This window comes from Haemaphysalis longicornis, unplaced genomic scaffold, assembly GCF_048455015.1.
Source record: "Haemaphysalis longicornis isolate Haplotype H1 unplaced genomic scaffold, Haemaphysalis longicornis Haplotype H1 scaffold_1, whole genome shotgun sequence".
Taxonomy (NCBI): domain Eukaryota; kingdom Metazoa; phylum Arthropoda; class Arachnida; order Ixodida; family Ixodidae; genus Haemaphysalis; species Haemaphysalis longicornis.
Genome location: NW_027526203.1, coordinates 248364837 through 248384861, shown reverse-complemented (window position 1 = coordinate 248384861; position 20025 = coordinate 248364837). Strand labels below are relative to the sequence as shown.

Below are 20025 nucleotides of genomic sequence, written 5' to 3'. Positions count from 1 at the left end.
TGGCACTGCTGCTGTTCTGATGCACATGACCCCAATTTCACAGCCAACATGGCACTCACAAATAATCAAGCAGCATCTTGCACATTTGTCTGGTCTCTTCGTTCCGCCTTGCACCGAAAGAAACAAGCACATGCAGCACGTGACATATAGGGCAGGTTCTTAACACAATTCAGCCCTTAACAGCTTGTCGGTATTAGTCACATCTCTCTGAATATTAAACAAAACACACTGCACCTGACAGTGAACTACAGCTGCATCCAGCAGAGGCAGCCACAGCAACATGGCCGTAGCAAGGGGTTCAGCTGTTAACATCCACTGTGATTGAACCCTGTTGTATAATGGGTGCACGCCTACCCCTTCAAAGTTCCCTCCAAAGTTCCCTTCACACTGCTGTGGGGCATTCTGCTCGCAGTGACAGCAGCTGTCTTTGCAGGAGGACACTGGAAATACCCTTGCATGTGGGCAAATATTATTCATGAAAGCTGCATGTTGCCACCACAAAATAAGGTAATGTGAAGTGCGAATTTTTGTCACGACATATTTGGCCACAGAAAGTCCCTATTCCTTGTGTATTGTGAGTTTGCAGTTCACTTTTGTGATGCTTCAGTTACAGCAACATGCTTGTACAAAATTCCAGGGTTATTCATGTGGTCAGAATATGTTCAAGCACACCAACCAAGTTAATCATAGGGATTATGCAGCCATGAGGTATTGCTCTGCACACTCCTTTTCATTATGCTATAATGTGCCTATATTGCATCTATGGGCATGATACTAGAAATTATTTTACTATGATATACACCTCTTCTCGCACAGGCATTGCGTTCCATGGCACGGCTGATAAGTACTTAGTGAACTGTTCACAGCGATCTGTCATATATTGCACACAGCACCAAACAGTGCCCATTGAAACAGTCAGTGCATTGGTGCTCTTCTTAATTTCTGTCCATGATACCGCACTCTCGTGGGCATGCACTGCCAGATCTTGAAGACACAGCTTTTTCAATTCTATCTCTCTATCTGTACAATAGCAGGATCACGGTTTCATGCTCCTTCCCTAGAATGCTTCTGCTGTTGTAAAGGCACAGATGTATTATCTGGTTAATACATCATAGTGGTTACTAGCTTATCTATTATTGCTCGATCCCCCTCAGAATTTTTCACTGCGCATTGTTAACAAACGCAATATGGCAAGTGCACGCCGCATGGTGTACTGCTAAGGAATGCCATGCTTGCTTAGTCGATAGTAAGAAATAAGTGACCGCTCACATATACCACAGCGATGCACAGCTAGCTGGGTGCCAATGCTCGGTCTGTTGCTGCCGCGTTTTTGGTGCCGGCAGGGTAATTTCGCCTGGGTTTAGCATGAACAGTTGACGCTGCAAAAGATGGATGAACTGTTGCACACTGTGCTGTGCTTTGCCAGTGGTGGCACAAACTGTGTGCACACTGCACTTTGTTGGTGTCTTGTCTAAAAAAAAATTAAAAAACTCTGAGGACACATGAGCACTTATGTGTTGTAAATGCAAAAGCATTGATGCCGAATTGAAGGCCATTGAGTGCTCCTTTGAGTTTTGCATGGCGAGTAATGTTTTCCAGTTTTGCTGCTGGGTACCTGCAATGCAATGGCATAAAAGGCTATTTCTTGCTACTGCCAAGGTTGCAGCCACCGAGACCAACATATAGATGCTTCGACTCCATAGCAGTGCAGTACATACGCTGCCTAGAGCAACTTGGCTCGTTGGTGACTGTTGCACCGTTGGGTGAGGCTAGTGTGGCATGTGCTTCTTGATGTGCCACTGCAGCAAGGCACTGAATATTGGTGGCACTGTGCCTGCTGAGGCAAAATGGCCTATATAAATTGGTGGTAAGTGTTAACCAGTACACTTCCCAGGTATGTGCTCCTCTGAGTATAGGGACCAGGTGGCCAATGTATGGCACCACCATCGTTTTAGTGAACAGCACCGCCCGTGGCAAATTGCTCGTCAGTGGAATGGTGGTGGTGGCGAGCGCGGTGTTCGTATGCATGTCTTTCCGTCGTTCTGCTGGTGCGGCTAGCCAAGCTTAAATACCTAGAAGAACTTTTTTGAGATCGGTGAACGTTGAAAGTGGGAGCAACGTTTACGAGGCATGCCATGTGTATGATTTATGCACATTTTCAGTAAATGCAAACCGAATACGACGCTCAACGAGCCAAGCTACAATGTCAAGCTGGAAGTGGATGTTCATTCATTCGTGTAACCATTAATTGTAATGCACAAAACACATTTTTCATGCTGTATTGTTGCCTGCACGCTGTTTGACGTATTCAGGAATGTCTTGCAGCTAAATGATCCTTGCAAAGCAGGCGTAGGCAGCTGATCCAAGCATGCTGCAGCGCTGAAACTCACAGTTGATGAAGAATTGGCGTTGTGCACGAGCGAAAAACTAAGTTGGGGGCATCTTTTCAGATTTGCCCCGAAAAAAAAAAGGTTGTGCTCAAGGAACTACGCTACGTGCTGTCATTATTTACGGTAGAAACGATGTTAATTTCACAGCAGTACGTTTACAACAGCCACTGTGATGTGTTCGCAAAATAAATACCGCATGACAGTAGAAAGTCATTGCATCATGTGGAAAAGCAATGCTTTATGCGTCTATAATACTGGGTTGCTGGCTACATGGTTTGTGCTTATTGAAAAAACAATTACCGCGTGGCAAAATGAAAACAGAGACAAGACGGTGCCAAAGAGCTGCCTTTAGTTTCATATCCTAATGCTGCGGTAATGTTTAACCAGATGTTTCTACCAACTACGCTTAAATGAACAGAAACTGTATCGCTTATGCTGCACTGAAACCGTTACCTGTAGTTGTAGGCCTAAGGGAAGCCCCCACCATACAAAAAGGTCCAGAAATTTTGAGAATTGTCTATTAATATGTAAAAATTCTGACGCTGTGTGTCTGTTCGTTTCATCTACAGTGTGTTTTCTCGGAGGCATGAAATGCCTCAACCCAGGCAGCTTCTTTTTTTTAGTTATTCATGTCAGGGCATGTGGAAATAGTTGAATTTGTCTGTTCGTTCACCGTTCTTTTTTTTTTTTTTGTTTATAGAGACGCATGAAAGGGCACGATTAGGTAGAACTGTGGTTGGGTTGCTTCATTTTCAGTATATGCTTTTTTTTATTTTATGTGATTTCTAGCTTTCTGCAACGACTGGCGGTTTCCAGATTTGGCATCAGTGCCCGAATGGGGTGACTTTTGTTTCACCTGGTTATGTGTTTGTTTTTTTCCAAATACCCTCTTGCACTCCTCCTCTTGCAGTGATTTACTCTTACACTTTTATAATGATTAAATGTCTTGGCAAGGCAGTAAACGGTTCGCGTTGAGGTATTCGGCAGAGAATGCTTACGCATTAATTAAACGCCAAATGTTGACGATAATTTACACCTTGTCGTATTTTCTAATGCCTTAGAAACCCGCCGCGGTGGCTCAGTGGCTATGGCGTTGTGCTGCTGAGCACGAGGTCGCGGGTTCGATTCCCGGCCACGGCAGCCGCTTTTCCGATAGAAGCAAAAAGCAAAAACGCCCGTGTGTACGAGATTTCGGCGCACGTTAAAGATCCCCAGGTGGTCAAACTTAATCCGGAGCCCTCCACTATGGCGCGCCTCATCGCCTGCATTGCATCGGCGCGTTAAACCCCACAATCAACCGATAATGCCTTGGCAGTCTTTTGGGGCTAGCCTTTATTTCACAGGTGGGGAAATGAGAGGTGGGGGAAAAGGTCTTGTAGCTGGAGCTGTTGGATGGTTGGATCACATCGACTCTTGATGAAATGACCACTACAACACTCCCAAACTCCAGACCTGTCTCTCTTCGGAAATAGAAGGCACAAAGCTAGCGGTTACAGAAACAAATTGTAAACTGCCACAACAATTCCACGACCACACGGTAGTCAAAGTCATACGTGTACGTGCCTGTGACCAAAACCTCTGCGGCCGAAACTGGTTGAAATACTTTAAACCGGTTAGAAATGAATACTAATACCTTCATTCATAATCAAAACGGCCAGTGGCGCCAGGCGTAGAAAGCCACAAAAAGCAGAACTCCACATACCAATGAGGTTTGCATACCCCATGTGCACCTTAGAAGCATCCGATGAGTTTATGTAGCTGTTAGCTGCATTGAAACGCAACACATCTGCCTAGACTTAGCTTTACTGGGCATTTCCACTCGGAAGAACACCTAAATGTTAAAAGCACTGAAGCAAACAAGGCAAAATTAACTGACGGAAGGCTGTAACCAACTGAAAGTGCAGTGGCCCATTCCAGTAACGAGCGGAGTGCAAGTGGTGGCGTTAGCCGTCCAGCTGCCCGGTCCCTACTGTGACTCTCATTAAACTAAAGATTGTGGGGTCAAGAGTTGGCCAATACACTAGGTGTGTGCAACATGTCGCAGCCAATGGGAGATTTGGAAGCCTTTTTCAGCTGCAAACGCCAGACGCTGGCTTTTTCGCTTCATTCGGTCCACAAATGCTTTCGCATTAAAAATTGTTGCAGGTAAACCCTTGAAGTAATTCATTCAAGCTAGCAACAGCTGTTGCGCTGCCACTTATGGCGCTTATGGCCTTATGGCACCTTATGGTCTGCCCTAGTGACGCTAGTCTGCCCCATAAATGTGGCTTCTTTCGCAGTCTTGCTTGGAAAGAACATGTGACAGACGCTAAACACTGCACTCACGAGATTCTTTACTCCATGGTTGCGCTGGTGTTTTTTCACCACTATTTTGTTCTTTCAATTAATCAATATAAGCGCAGAGCATGCGGCGTAGGTGTGCGAACACCGACGCAAGAGGTGGCCGCGGCCCTGGTTGCGCAACACCGCGCAACCACTATTCATGTCTTTTTTTTTTTTTTTTTCCCTCTTTATTTTGCAGAGCTGTGCATGCGCCGTGATAGCGCCGATCCCGATGCAGGAGGCACAGCGGTACGCATGGAGTGAAGTCTCTTAAAAACGCTTTCCTCCGCGGGCCACCAGCGAACAGAACTGTCTCTCTCTAGTCTCTCGCCGTAAAATGTAACGTGCAGAAGGAGAGGTTTGGGAGCAAAATTTGCTTGCACCCTGAACGGCAGCACATGATAACTTCAGACATCGCCTCCTGTAAAAATAGGCAGCGTCTCCTGCCACGCGCGTGGCAGCAGCCACGCCCCCCTGGCAACGGCTGCTGCCACGCGTGACGTCATAATGACGTCATAACATTAATAATTGTCATTATTTTGTGTAGTGTAGTCCGAAATACACATTTTTTTTATTTGCAGTACAAAATAACGCACCATTGAACTGCTAAAACTTTTCTAAACAAACAATTTTTGTTCTTGCGGGAGCAGCCGGCGATGCTGCTGCTGCTGCTGCCAGCTGCCGTATCGCGCACATGATGGAGTCGCGTATCCGAAAGCGTGACGAAGCTCCGATTTTCTCGGGCCGACAACGTAGATAAACCGGAGTTCATATTGTTAGAAGCACTATCTGAAAACGTGAGAAAGTTGCTTGTGATTATGTATTGCGTGGGGACCCAGCCAGCCTTTCCAGACCGCAGCAAAATAGCCGCTCTCGAGTAATGTTGACCTGTGACCGCTTGGTTATGCTTGGTGTACGCCGATGGTACCTGCGTACAGTTTCAGCGTACGTGAGACGACATCGCACAGCCGACTGGCCTCGTTCGAACAAGCTACGTTCCACACAAGAAAAGACACCGTCCGAGCGTAATTCTGTGAACCTTCCGACGCATGTCGGCGCGGCGGCATCTGCTATCAACAGTTTGCACCACGGCAAGTCCAGAATGCTTAAATGGGCGACCTGAAATCGCGGTGTGTGTTCTCGAAATGAAGACAACTTAGCAGCGCCAAAAGATAATTAGAATTTACAGTGCCGAGGACGAAGGGTAGTGGCGGCAACCGTTTTTTACTAGGCACATGTGCGCATTACAATTACAGACAATTGCGCCGAGAATAGGAAAGGTAATCTTTGGTGTCCCCACACATGTACCACGTACGTACCACTACAGTAGATCTCCTCTTCTGAAATATTAGCAAGGAAAACTCGAAAATCGGGAAGTTCTTATTTTCTAGTGGGCGAAATTGTAGCTTAAAATTTGTTTTACACCCACGATACGTTTTATGAGCAGAAAAGTCTTGTGAGCATGCGCCACAAGGATCATAATTGCGTGATATTCAGCGCTTAAAAAGATTTCCTAGTAGAAACCAAATATTTCGTAGTAGGATACATGATTCTACAACAGTTTAGGACCTGCGACCTTCAAAAGGTAGACTAGCTAGACGCTTCATCTCATAGCCACTGCACTGGTATAACTTTCACGTCTCACTGTACCGTGGTGTACGCTATGTTGGCCAGACTTGACTGAGTCCCTCATGCAAAGGAAGTTAATTCAGGACACACACCCAGACGATAGGGTCAGAGAAGAGGCTGTAGAGACGGCAATAGGAAGGGTATACGCTTGGCCGGCCATCATGTTTAATACACCTACATGCACTCCAGCATATGAAAACCTATGGGTTTTGCACAGGCTCAATAAGCAACGTCAAAGAGAATCTTAAGATGTGCCTGGAATGTGAAAGCATCTACGGATTGTTTGTGTAAACAGGTATAAGCAGCGAGCATGCTGCAAATGTAATTGATAGGCAAACGTCAAGGCTATCATGGGACGAATTTAACAAAAAGAAATGGTGCAAAAGATCCCAATTTCAAACTACATTGATGTTATATGTGCATGCACTATAAACACAGTCATCAGTATGTTAACTGTACGTAAACACTCAAGTGATATGATCAAACGGAACTAGAGGCCCCACTGCAATCGCCAAGTTATGTTTCTTTGCAGTGGAATAGGTCGGTATCTGTTAGTCGCACAAACAAGATTCTCTGATGGCATGGAGAAATAGCTGGAAAGTGGCTATGGAGCTCCAGCTGCTTTACACATTTTCTGTAATACCAGTTATTTGTTTGAAGTTTGCAATAAAATTGATCTCATTTGTTAGTCTTTTTAATTAATGAACGAAACTTTTCATGGCCACAAAACAGTGGTCGATAAACATGCTCACTTTCTTTGGTGGCTTGTAACGATTCACTAGAATTTCACATGGCCAACCCAAGGAATCCATGGCTTGTACACTGCAGGGTAGTGCTAGTCTCCAAAAACATTTGCCAGGACGACTGGAAACTAGTGCGGCCCACAGGCTCCATAGGTGGAAACCAGTAGCCCACCCACAGCGCCATAAAACAGCTAATGAATGGAGTGAGTCTCTGCTAAATATTAAGCAGGTTCAAAGGGTAGGTTCACATTGATAGATTTTGTGCCATCGTTCACTGTGCGTAGATTAACTATTTAACGGGCACAATAGTCATTTTTCTTATTTCGGACAGTTTAAGGGTTGTCTAAATGTTCTTTAACAAAACAAAAAGTGAAAGCTCTCAGGGATTTTAAAAACATTGTTTAGCCTCTCCAGCAATTGTCCCAGCCTGAAGGAACTCAGCTGATAGTTGGTGCCGACTGTCGTCCTCGCTTGCTAGCTCCCTGACCAAGCACATGAATGCAGTGACTAAGAAAGATGGTGACCAAAGTGAGAAGAGAAGGTGGATCCCGTACAACAGCCCTTGATCATCTAAACCAGAAAAAAGCGCCGATGACTCACAGGCCACGACTAGGGCGTTAAAATACCTTTTGACATACATTTACAGGGCATTTACAACCTTTTATCAAAAAAATCTTGATTACACACAGTCCCTCCATGGAAGGGGTTTGTTTCTGACATGGTCGTTGAAATTTGTTATTAGTGACAACATAAACTCATCATTGGTCCCTTTCATTCAGCACACTTCCGGGCTTCGTTTTAAAAACCCTGCTGTTTCTATTTCACGTATAAATGAACTGCTTATGCAATATTCTCTTATTTACCTATGTTCGAAGTAAACTGTGTTATACCGTAAAATGTGATGTGCCGAGTGCATGCAGGTGTAACATTCTTCAATGGGACATGCAGAACATGAAGCTCAGTGCTGATAAACTTAAATCAGGGAAAATAAAGCTTCCCATGTTGCTTCTTTATTTTTGTAACTATTCTCTCTACCAAATACCTTGGTGGTAAACTCAACTAAGCTCACCTTTTCCCTAGGCCTTTATAATTGTTTTGCTCTGCAATTATACATTCTCAGCTGGAGCATGCCTGCTGAATTCAGGCCCCAACCACGCTTTACTATTTCTCAATTGCAGCTGTATGAAATGTTGCTCTCTAGGTTTTGCCAATGATTTCCAACAGGCCATTTAATTGGTGTCAGAACCATTTTATACATTTAATTGCTATTTATAGCAAACAGTATTATATCATTTTTCATAACACATTTTGTTGTAACCTCATTCAATGATTTTGTTACCCCGCCAGCCTGGTTCATAAATCTTTGCGTGAACATGCCCGTCTTGCAGCTAATCTGCATTAACAGACACCACACATTTTGGCTTTCCAGCGTAGCTTTGGTGTCCGCAAAAAGGAATCTTTTTCATGCTCTAGGTGTGTTTTCTATTAAGAGTGGCCTGGCAAGGGTAGTGTGAGATGGGGTTTACAATCCCCCTCCCAAAGAAATCACTGATCATCTATCTCCGACAAGTAATCTCTAACGCTTGAGTGATCACCTCCCCCTCCTCCCTTCTTCCCCTTCCCCAACTACGGCCATGTGGCCTCCCCCATCTTAATAAATGTCATTCATTCATTCATTTCTTGGCTCCTCTGCAGCGCTTTGTAGAAAAAGATCACTTGCTGGTTTGGCTTTCCCGCAGGGCTCTAGTGTAGTGCAAGAAAGTATCGCGTGCTTATTCCTTTTTTGTTGGGGTTTTAATGCTGTGCATCTTCCAGAAGAACCCTGGCATTTTGTTTAGAAATGGAACTTCACAGCACAAACAGTGCAGAGAAAGTAGAGCTACTCACTTTTTGCATAGACACGGAAGTTTGGCAGATCACTTGTCATTGACAAGCAAGTGTTTGATTTCTGGCTTAAGGTGCAATGCTGGGATAGTTTACTAGCTGGGGGGAAAAAACACAGCACTGATAAACGGTACTGAAGTACTAGGAAAGGTGCCGTGATCAACATGGTTTCCATGTGTTGGCAGCTTTTTGGTCGTGTTTTTCATGAATATTTGCCAGGGGGCCTTAACATGGCCTGCTTTTGTGTAACAAAAATGTCAACAGTGAAGCACTTATCAATGCTCACATGCTGCTCATTGATACCAGAGCAAAAGTACGTTCAGCAGTCATTTTATTGTTAAAGCCACCCATGATCCATACACCTTCCAGCTGTACTGCAACTTTCACAAACACCGACAGACATTCTCATCTACGCACGTGGCCTTGGCTCCAGTTCTTGCACAAGGAATTAAGAAGTACTCTTGGGAGTGGGCAATGTCACGCTCGACACCAACCATTACCCCGAAGTTGTACTTGATGAACTATTTTTTACGCCTGTTGGCTTAAAGGATTGTTTAAGTGCCCGTTTTGTGGAAGAAAAAGAAACAGCTAATGGGCACACAACACACAACCCGTGAATGTGTTTTCTAGCAGCTGGCTTCTGACGAGACTTGCATCATTGTTGGGACATTTTATAAAGCCCCTTACCACTAAGTAAATTCACTTGAGCAATTTTCCAAAACAGTTTACACAGTGCGGAGTTAAAAAGCAATAGAATGTGAAACGTCCCCTCACAATTGGAAACTCTTCCTGTTCACTACCCCAAAGGCTTTGACAGTAGACGCTTAAGCACGCTTCACCAGCTGCGAATACAAGCATTAGTGTCAAGTTGAACTCCGCAGAGTGCTTGGGATGGGCATATAGATGTCACAGCCACTTGGAATTTGTGCAAAGACTGCAAGCCTCCGAGATAAGCTCTCATCATCATTAGCCCATCCTGCTGAAAGTGAATGAAAATATTGTACCTGGTTATGTTCAATTCCAACCAAGCCAAACACAAGAGTAAAGAAGGAACGAGCCTATCAAAATACATACTCAAAGCAGACGCAGGAGGAAGTTCTGTTGCCTAACCAGGTTAGAGGAGGCGAACGGTACTGGAGCGAAGGAAAGGGAAATAAGAGCCAAGCAGTAATTTTAAGCCTTGCCTATCATTTCATTAAGACTTCCTAAGTTGAAAGCACAATGGTACTAAGCAACAAATCTGAGCATAGATGAACAATAACTGAATTGTCACTTGTTAACCTTATGCACACCAGACTTTTAAAGGACTATTAGCAGAAGTTCCAAACTTGGCTCACACGGCGATCTTATCGGCTGCACTTCTCCCATGCTTGCACAGTTGGAGCTTGAGCCTCCTTGCACAAGAAGCCAGCCAGTCAGCGAATGGTTTCAGTGGTATCTTGAATAGATATATCTTTGGACGGGCAGTTGGGCTCCACCCACGGAAGTGCAACTGCGCTCCCTGCACGGATTCTGCAGCGCTACGTGCACAGATCGTTTCTGTGGAATAGTCAGGATACATTTCTCGGCGACAGTACTACTGCCCCGGGGGAAAAATTGCAGAAGCTACATGCGAGATCGGATTGCGTTCGATGATGCCGTGCGCTACCTGACGACACTCGATTCGTGCACACGCTGACACTACGTCGCTCGCTACGGCGCGACGCGATGGAAAATACTGATCCCTACTTTTATAATTGAGCCACCACTCCAGAATCAGAACACAAGGCTTGGCATGGAAGAAGCGAGGCACAAGTAGACAACAAATGCAGGCGCGTAAAGCAAATAGCACGCGAACTGCAAAACAACGTGAAGCTTACAAAATATTAAACGACAACAGTACAGTTCTAGGAGCATGTAAAAAGCGGGGCGAAGCAGCGTGCAGAAAAAATGCGTTAGGCTTACCAAGACGTGCAACAGCAAGTTCACAAAAAATACCCAATCTAAATAATTACAAGCACACCTCCCAACAAGAAAAAAGCGCCGCGAGGCAGCTGCTGTACAGGGAGATAAGGACGTAACGATGCGTCAGGCCTGCCATTCGAACCACGGGCGGAGAACATCGGGACAAGACGCGAACACCCGGCTGCCGTCGTCAACACAAAAAAGTGGCATGATCAAATGACGTAAATATGACGTTTGTTTTGTGACGTCACAGGAAGTCACGTGATTACTTTAGCTTGACGTCACTTCTGCGTGGCAGCAGCTGTTGCCAGGGGGGCGCAGCTCGTGCCACGCGCGTGGCAGGAGACTTAACCGTAAAAATACAGGAGGCGATGCTTCAGAAGGCCGTGAGCGGCGGAGAAAAGGCTGCTTGCTGACGGCCGACCCGATGTGAAACCGGTGAAACCGGTGAAACCACAGGTGAAACCAGAGTGGGTGATACCAGTGAAACCAGAGTGGGTGAAACCAGTGAAACCAGGTGAAACCAGTGAAACTGCTGCTGTACAAAAACGGAAAAGAAACAAGTATCAACGGAGGTGGAGCAATTTTTGTCCTTTATCATTGAATACCATTCTTTGTCTTTTATAAACGGACCAAATGACTGCAATTTACTAAAGTGAGACATTTATGACAGTCAATCGCTAACCCTGTACAAAAAAAAAAAAAGAAAGAACGGTTGAAATTTTTGAGAAGCCAGGGCCAGGCCAAGTCAAGCCAAGTCAGAGGGCGTTTGCCATGGCGTTTGCTGAATCTCGTCCGTGCCGTGATAGCTGTCGCCGAGTCGATTGAGCGTGAGTGTTTACTGCCTTGACAGACACTGGAAAAGCGTGGTAACGGGTACCTGAGCCATCGCAATCATGCGGCGTCGCGTGGGTGGTGTTGGCGCCATTCAGAAGCAGCAGCTCGAACAGGCCCGCTTCAAAGATCGCGGCTCGGAGCTCGCCGAGGAGCAGCTGCAGCAGATGAGCCGGCAGATGGAAGCGTTTCGGACCAAGCTCCAAGGATTCGCCGCCAACCACAAGAACGACATCCGCAGAAACCCACAGTTCCGTCGGCAGTTCCAGGAGATGTGCGCCACTGCTGGCGTGGATCCGCTCGCATCCAGCAAGGGCTTCTGGGCTGACATGCTCGGAGTGGGCGACTTCTACTACGAGCTCGGCGTCCAGATCATCGAGGTGTGCCTGGCGACGTCGCACCGCAACGGCGGCCTTATGAGCCTCGAAGAGCTCCGGGAGAGGGTGACCAAATCTCGCAAGAGCGCCCACAAGCAAGAGGAGATAACGCAGGATGACCTCCTGCGAGCCATCGAGAAGCTCAAGGCGCTGGGAAAAGGTTTTCGACTCATCTCTGTCGGCGCTCGGTACTTGGTCCAGTCTGTGCCGACCGAACTGAGCCTGGATCACACCACCATCATCAAGCAGGCTGGTTCTACGGGTTACGCTTCGGTGTCTTCCTTAACTGGGGACTTGGGCTGGGACAGCGACCGGGCACAGAAGGCTCTTGAAGACCTGCTCAAGGAAGGCCTCGTCTGGCTAGATACCCAGGCACCGAACGAGTACCTCTACTGGTTTCCCGGACTCGTTAGGTAGTTCTGGAGAGCGTGTGCGCTTCGTTGCCTAAGCCATTTTGCCTTGTACGTTAGCGTGGGCGTTTTCCTTTCTTTCTGGACCAGTATCAAACGTGGGAATTTGTGGTGCAACACGTTTTTCTGCTAAGTCAGCTGTGTCGTATATTGCCACTAGCGCTGTTAAATCGCAGAAAACAAGCTATATGTTGCCATATTGCCTGCTATATATGCTTTGGTGCGTTACTCCTACTGTCGGAGCTGTCGCCTTGCAACCCTGTTGTTTAGCCATGCACATGCAATGTTCAAATGGTGCAGATATGCAAAAATAGCATAGCCCTGGTTGGCATCACCAAAACACCCTCCTACGGTGGGTACAGTTCAGGAAGGCCCTGTAGCTTGCCATCACTGCTCGGCTTCAGTTACTCAAAAGCGTCTCAGGATGTGAAGTACTGCTGCACCCTTCAGCTTGTTTTTTGCTCCCAGCATTAAAGGCCCTCACAAGCATCTCAAAATTTTGATCACCTTCATAAATGAGAAGACATGCTTTCCCACTCACGGGCTGTGCCTGGTCACCCATGACCATTGGCAGTGTTCTATCGCTACACGACCTCTTCCACTACCCCGCCATTGTCCTCCTGCTAGTGTTATCACCTGCGGCCATAGGGGTCAAGGCGATTACTGGTGCGCTAGTGATGCCATCTCTCCTACTATACTTGGGATGGGGTGGGCTATATGCCAAAGCTACACCTGAGGTATGAGGCACGCTGTAGGGGAAGGCTACAAATTAATTTGGCTACCTAGGGATCTTTAATGTGCACCAAAATCTCAATACAGAAGCATTTCATCTGAATACTGCCCACACATGTGAGGTAAAAAAAAAATTTTTTAGAGACCTCTTTGCTGCTGCTGCATAGGATGACCTAGGATCAAAACATGCATGCCAGCAAAGTTCCCAGCATTCTTTAAGTAACAAGTAACCAGTTGCGAAACTCCGCTTTACAATTCAGGGCCTGGAGCATACCCCCTTCTTAGTAAACAAAGAGCCAGCCTATTGACGTAGCGTCTTGGGGGTAAAAAACTGAACTTTACTGAACGTTTACACTTAGCAATAGAACTTTTTCAATAACTGCTTTTCACATCTGGAAACAACCCTTTCGGCCCTGGTGGTGTCAATTGACGCCATCACCTAAAAGTTCCTCTAGTGCATAGAGAATGAAACCAAAACTGCTAGTTTTCTGGGGAATTGTTCTTCGATGATGCCTGTTGCAATAGATATCACTGTTGTTTCATTTTAGTGGAGCTGGATGCTACAAAGAATCAGCTCTGGTTAAGAAGAAATTACGATATTGAGGCTGAAAAAAAATGGCGATCCGAGTTTTATTCCCAAGCTTGTAAATCTGTAAATACGTGCATTACGGAGCTCATTTTTTGTTTGTAGGATCATGTAGTAATAAGGTTTTGTAAAATATGCAAAAGTGATGTCTCTGCTCAACATTTTTAATTGCCAGATGCCCTAATTGCCTCATTAATAAATCTTAATATTTGTTCTTTAAGCTCTGTTTTTTGTTTGTGGGCTTATGGGACCCAAAAATTAGGAAAACACAGAAAACGTCATTTTGCTTGAAATGTTTCCTTGTGGTTTCATAGTTATGTTATGGTCTCACAGCAGCAGCTGCAAACAGCCGATTATTACATATTTCAACTTCTGTCGACAGATAGGCTGATTCAGTCGCTCGTGTTTGCCTCCCAAAGGAGGGGGCAAAATAGCGACTGCTTTTTGATTTTCCCCACTACACAGATTGAATAGCTGCACTAAGTAATGTGGACACAACGCAAAGTGCGTGCTCGTTGCATTACATTGGCAAAGCACCGACATGGCTGCATCAGCGCACGGGCAGAATACTCCTAGGAGGGCTGTAGCATCTATGGCACTGCATGGTTAGCCAAGGTTGCGCCTTGCTATGTCCTGTCCACACAGCAGGAGCTCTGAAAAGCGTCGTTGAGAGCGTTGCTCGGAAACGTCTGGCATTTTGGGGGGGTGTTTTGGGGACTCCAATGAGGACTTTGCCTGCAAGCACTATGCAGCTCAGTCCATGCACAGTTAATGTTAAGCCCAACCGTAATGCTAATCTGTGGCTTTGAATGATGCTTGCAAGACTGAATTGAATTATTTTTGATTTAGGCATGCAAGTTGTGCATTGCAGATACATTGCCAGTGGCTTTAATTAAAGCCTAGCTCAACAGTGTAAAACAAATACAGCTCACTGCTTGCACATCACAGTGTGGCTCTTGGGCCATTTGTTGCACTAATGAAGTTACTTTTATGGATGCAAGTAGCTGCATTGTCAGCATGCACATAGTAGCAAAGCTTCCTGTTTGCACTTTACCATCTCGCTCTCAAGCCATGTTTATCGTATGTGGCAATAAAATTCCTAGTTGGCGGAGTACTGTTGGTGCCAGAAGTTCAAAGAATGTGCACATTTTGTGTCAAGACGAAATGCTACCGCATGCATGTCCAGCAAACCTTTGCTTCCAAGCACTACAAAGCTACATTGTCGACATGCATTGAGCAGCACAACTTGGAAAAGTGGACACATACTCACCAAACTCCTAAAGTTTTATTTTAAAACATTAATGTTTTCTCATAAAGAACAGGACAAAGTATTGGTGTTTGAGATTTATTTTTTGTAAGTACGTAGGTTCGTTTACAACAGGATGGCTTCGGCTGGTCTGGTGGTTTTATCACAGCAGCCTAGCAAAGAAAAAGAGACATCTTGCTCTCTCCTTCGACACTGTATATACAATATCAACATAAAAACCCTTCCTCTTGGCAAGAACCCACGCTCAGGCGCTCATTCTTCTTGAAGGAAATTGCTTCTCCCATGACAACGCTTTGGGCAACAACGATAAAGAGAGCTATTCTCATAAAGGCAAATGCATCTTCCCCAAACACGTACTACCAACAGTTCCTCTGTATTTAACAAAATAAAACTCTGCAATGAACCAACAGCAGGTCTAAAATGCCTCGAGAACGACTGCTCCAACTGCAACAACTGCCGCTGCACTGGGCCCATTGGTACGTCCGCACCTGTGTGCAGCCGCTAGCCGAATACGGACTCGTGTCACAATTAAGAATGATAATACAGTGGTAGTGACAAAGTTGTGTACATTAAAGCAGACACCGCAACTCGCTCTCATCTGCAGTGTAACTCTGGTTAAACGTACGGTATTGCTCCAGACAGTAACACGATAAAAACTGAATACCAAAGACGCGGTGTGGCAACTCTTGCCAATAAACATTACTGAGGGTGGCCACTACTCTTACCAATAAACATTACCGAGGGCGGCCACGATGGAATGAATTGCCAAGCATTGTTTGAAACACGCAGCACTGGAAATGGATGCGGGCTAAAGAAACACCACCGTACGAAAAAAAAAAAAAAAAAGCTGGCAATTTCACAGTTGCTGGCTGATATTATAACGCTATGTCGGATAGAGGTCCCCATAACAAGACGTCAGGTGTGCTCCCAGACAACACGAAAACAGCATCATCCCCTTCGCTTGATGGCCAACACAAGCACTTGCAGCACATCCTTAATCTCAAACAGATAGACGGCCACCTTCAAAATGTCATGAAAGCATCACTGGTAAAGGAATGTGGGGGCCACCCTAAGTAAATACAAGACGTACTTCACAGAGCAGAGAGCGCCTGATCTCTGCCTTTTCTGTTTAACACTGATAGCAGGTCGTTCCAACGCAAAGCATAAATGCACAGGCCCCGCCAAAAATTGATTTCAGCATGCTTACGTAGTATCACAAGGTATGCCACCAAATGGGCACCAGACATGCTCTGCAGATAAACGGCACACAGGGTAGCAAAAACTGTCCCTGCACGAGATTTATGCGTGTTGCCTGGGTAAAATCATCTACTGACAAAACAATGACGGGAACACAACTGACAATAGGGTATGATTATCTTGAAGCTTTCTTGCCATTCGTTGCATGTTTATTTGTACTGCTTTGTTCTTTTCTTTTTTTGATTGAATTTTTTCCATTTAAGCTCTTGTAAACTCCAATGGCAGAAAAAACGCACTCGCATTCTGAAAGGCCCAGACCACAACAGCAGCAACAGGATTTAGTGGTACAGTCTTCAGGCTCTGCATGTACGTTGTGTGTGTATGAAGCTGAGAATTTCATTGGTCCTCGAAGGTCCTTGGGAGGAGGTGGAGGACGCTTGCACAAACGCCTCTAAACTCTGGCCTCTCCCCGCTGTATCTTGTCGAAGACTGCCTTGGTGAGTGGCACGTACTCATTCGCGTTCAGGTCAAGGAAGTACATGGGGTCATTGATTGTGTCGATGTCGTACTGCTGCTTCTGCAGATCCACCTTTTTGATCTTGTAGGTGCCTGGGGTTTTTTTTGGAATGAAAAGAGACAAAACAGGTCAAGATAGGAAACCAGAATTTTTTTTTTAATTGCAAATGTTTGCTGTCTATTTCAAAGGAATGAAACAACTTCTTAGTTTCTAGGTAGAAAGAATAAGTCCATGTGTATGCAATACTGCCAATTCAAATGTGGAAGCGCTCAAAAAAAGTAACAGCTACCCTTACAACCCACATATATTATTCAAACGCAAATAGTAAGAGGTGAGAACTGCAGAAAGTGAAAAGACAAGGAGTTTCATCTGCATAAAATACAAGTGCCAAATAGAAGTGCCAAACATTTTAGCAGCAGCTATTACTGAATACTGTCCCAATTACATGCCATACTGCACCTAGAAACGAGCTACTGGTACGAATCCCAGAGCAGACGTCTGCCGACACTGCCACGCCATAGTTCTCTCTTGTAAGTTTCCTCATTGCGCCAGCAGCACTGGCTTCTCATACTTGGCGCGCACTTTCCACATTGCAATAGAGGCGAGTGCTTTCCATCCGTGCTTTTTTAAGGATGGGACGGAAATGTGATGTGCCGAACTGCAGCAGTGGCTACACATCCTGCAAGGACAACGTTATACCATTAAAGTTCCGAGTGCCCTGTACGGTTGGAGGTGCGGGCTGGCGCAATTCCAAGGAAAGATCGACAGCTCATGTCTCTATTTTTGCAAAAAGCACACCACAGACAGCGACATAGAGAGGCAGTGGTATTATGGCGAGCTTGGTGGCGAAGTGCTTCCAGACAACCCGAAGGCATTTGGAGCTGGCGAAGAGGCGCGCGCAAGAAGCCATGCAGGAAACACCCATTCGTGCGTAAAGCGCTAGTAGTGAATTATCACCAAATGGCCGTAGCAGCTGAGACGACATCCCAAGAGGGATAATGGCCAAGTAGCACCAGAACAAGGATGAATGGGGGCGACAGCGATTCCCCAAGCTGCCTGCACCACCCAGACTTTATTGAGTGATGCACTAGGTCCCTCCTCCATTCAGCCCACCTTTCGCCTGGCTCCCCATGACAACATTTGTCAGTAGCTCCTCGTGTTCCAGTATTGCTGCGCTTGAAGGCAGCACAGGGCGAAAGACGGCAACCATCCACCATGCAAGACGACATCACGGAAAACTGCATCTTCTCGTTCTCCCTGGCCCAAACACAAATTTGCCTGGAGCCCTTTTCGGGCACAGAAAGAGACGAGGTCACATTTTGTACACTGCCGTCTGGTCGGCATTGCCAATTACCCCGAATAATATTTGAGCTACATGGCCGTTTTAAAGGCCTTCCGAAGGCCGTTGAACCAGTTGTCTGTCGAGTGCCCCATTAAAAATACATAGGCCACACTTGTGGGCCAGCGTTCAATTGTAAATTGAAAGTTTCTGTGTGCCATAGGCGTAAAAGATCTTCGTCTTGTGCAACGGAATAACGTGGAGAGGAAAAGCCGTGAGCAGAGCTTCAAATGATTTGGGCAGCTTTTGTAAAATTCCATGTTTGCCGGCATAATGAAAATGCAGCACGGCACATGTAGCAAGCAACTTAGTGCTTGCCGGCTTTGAAGTTGGAGAACGGGATGCCTTTCTCTCTTGCATGTTCCGCAACTTTGGTCTGCAAGAGCTCTGGGCTCACGGCATGGTGTGCAGCTCACTGTAGCTGTACGAACTGCGTCAAGGGGAATTCGATTTCCGGGACTGCACCATTCTTTGGCCTTTGAAATCTTCTGTGCATACCACTGCACGCAAAAAGAGCCTCGTTTTACTGTCACCAACCGCGATCACTGCGCTGCATCATGCTGAACTGCCTCCTGGCGGTGTAGTTGCCAATGTTCTCTGTGGCTAAAACCAGCCTCCCTCTTGATGGTAGATGAGTACTCTTTCCTTTTGCAATCCCAAATATTTGCTGTTTCACTGTGATGGAGAAAAAAAAAAAATTCCCGAAAGCATGCACTTGGTGTATATACATGCTGCTCACGTGCTTAGCTTACGTGCTGCTAAGAAGCACAAACCCACACTGTCACTACATGGTGCCTCCTGTAAGCTACAATGTGTATGCTGCAGTAACAAAACCAGAACGCGAAGTCAGATTTTCGGCTGAAATTTTTGTTTAGATGTGAATATCTAGTACTAGGCAGAAATTTGGGATGCTAATAACTGTAAAAAATCCTCACATTATACGCAGGCTTTTACGGTATTTGAGACAGCACCACCTTCAATTTAATAATCAGACTGAGCTCTTAGTGCATCACTTGTCAAACTAACAAGCATCTATTTCCAAGTTGCCGATGACTAACTTTCTCGTGATCTCCACCGTTTTATGCCAATGCTATGTTTTAATAACCTTTTAAATAGCCTATTGCCAGAGCCAATAATGAGCCAAAATTATCTGCTTTCACAGGCATAAAGTGTGGTATCGCTGCACTACAGCTCAATTCAGGGCACGGAAGAGCTCCTTTCAGTTTAGTAGTTCAGTGCAGTATGGTAAGTAAGGCAATTCAGGCTAGGCTGCTTCCACTCCGAGTAAAGGAAAGTCACAGGTGCAGGTGCACAAAATGAAGGAAAATGTAGGCAGCAGCATGTTGAAGGAGGACGATTACATTGAGTAGTTATTCTTCTCAGCTGTCAGTTGCAGCAGTGGCAGTTTCAAAAAGCCCATACTCTTCCACCAAATATGGCCAGCTGTCTACAACAAAATATCTCACCTGTTGCCTCTAGATCCTTTACAACACGAATGAAGAGGGGTATCGCATAAGCGGGGAGGGCATTCCGCACATCACGCAGGAAAGTTGCCAAGTTGAGTTTGTTCTCAGGATCACAGATGGCAGCCATGCCGGCCTTGCCTTCAGATCCTGATAAAAGAAGAGAGCAAGTCACGAACTCTCCTGTGTGTAGACAAAGCATTCACGCAAAATTCATAATAATGTCACTTTCAAACTTCCTCACATTAACTCCTGCAGGGAATCAATTGAGTTGAAATACCAATGCAATACCCACAATCGAGTCAGTAAAATCCTGACGCAATATCAATGAATTATCCCACAGCTGATGCTGTCTATTCACTATACATCACCATGATCGCCCACCAACTAT

General features: G+C 45.6%; 2 protein-coding genes across 2 annotated transcripts in view; one reads left to right on the top strand and one right to left on the bottom strand.

Moving 5' to 3' along the window:
* The first annotated feature begins 11594 nt into the window (after window positions 1-11594).
* LOC144143695 (vacuolar-sorting protein SNF8-like) lies at window positions 11595-15189 on the top strand. Its single transcript, XM_077675468.1, has one exon. It carries the CDS (start codon window positions 11809-11811, stop codon window positions 12538-12540), a length of 732 nt encoding a protein of 243 aa, XP_077531594.1. The 5' UTR covers window positions 11595-11808; the 3' UTR covers window positions 12541-15189.
* Window positions 15183-20025, bottom strand: part of LOC144143679 (long-chain fatty acid transport protein 4-like) — a 121443-nt gene continuing 116600 nt past the window's right edge. The window contains exons 11-12 of the mRNA XM_077675467.1: window positions 19638-19784; window positions 15183-16924 (exon numbers count right to left, since the gene is read on the bottom strand). Coding sequence (XP_077531593.1) covers window positions 16767-16924; window positions 19638-19784 — 305 coding nt within the window. The 3' untranslated portion in view covers window positions 15183-16766. The remainder of the gene's footprint in view (window positions 16925-19637; window positions 19785-20025) is intronic.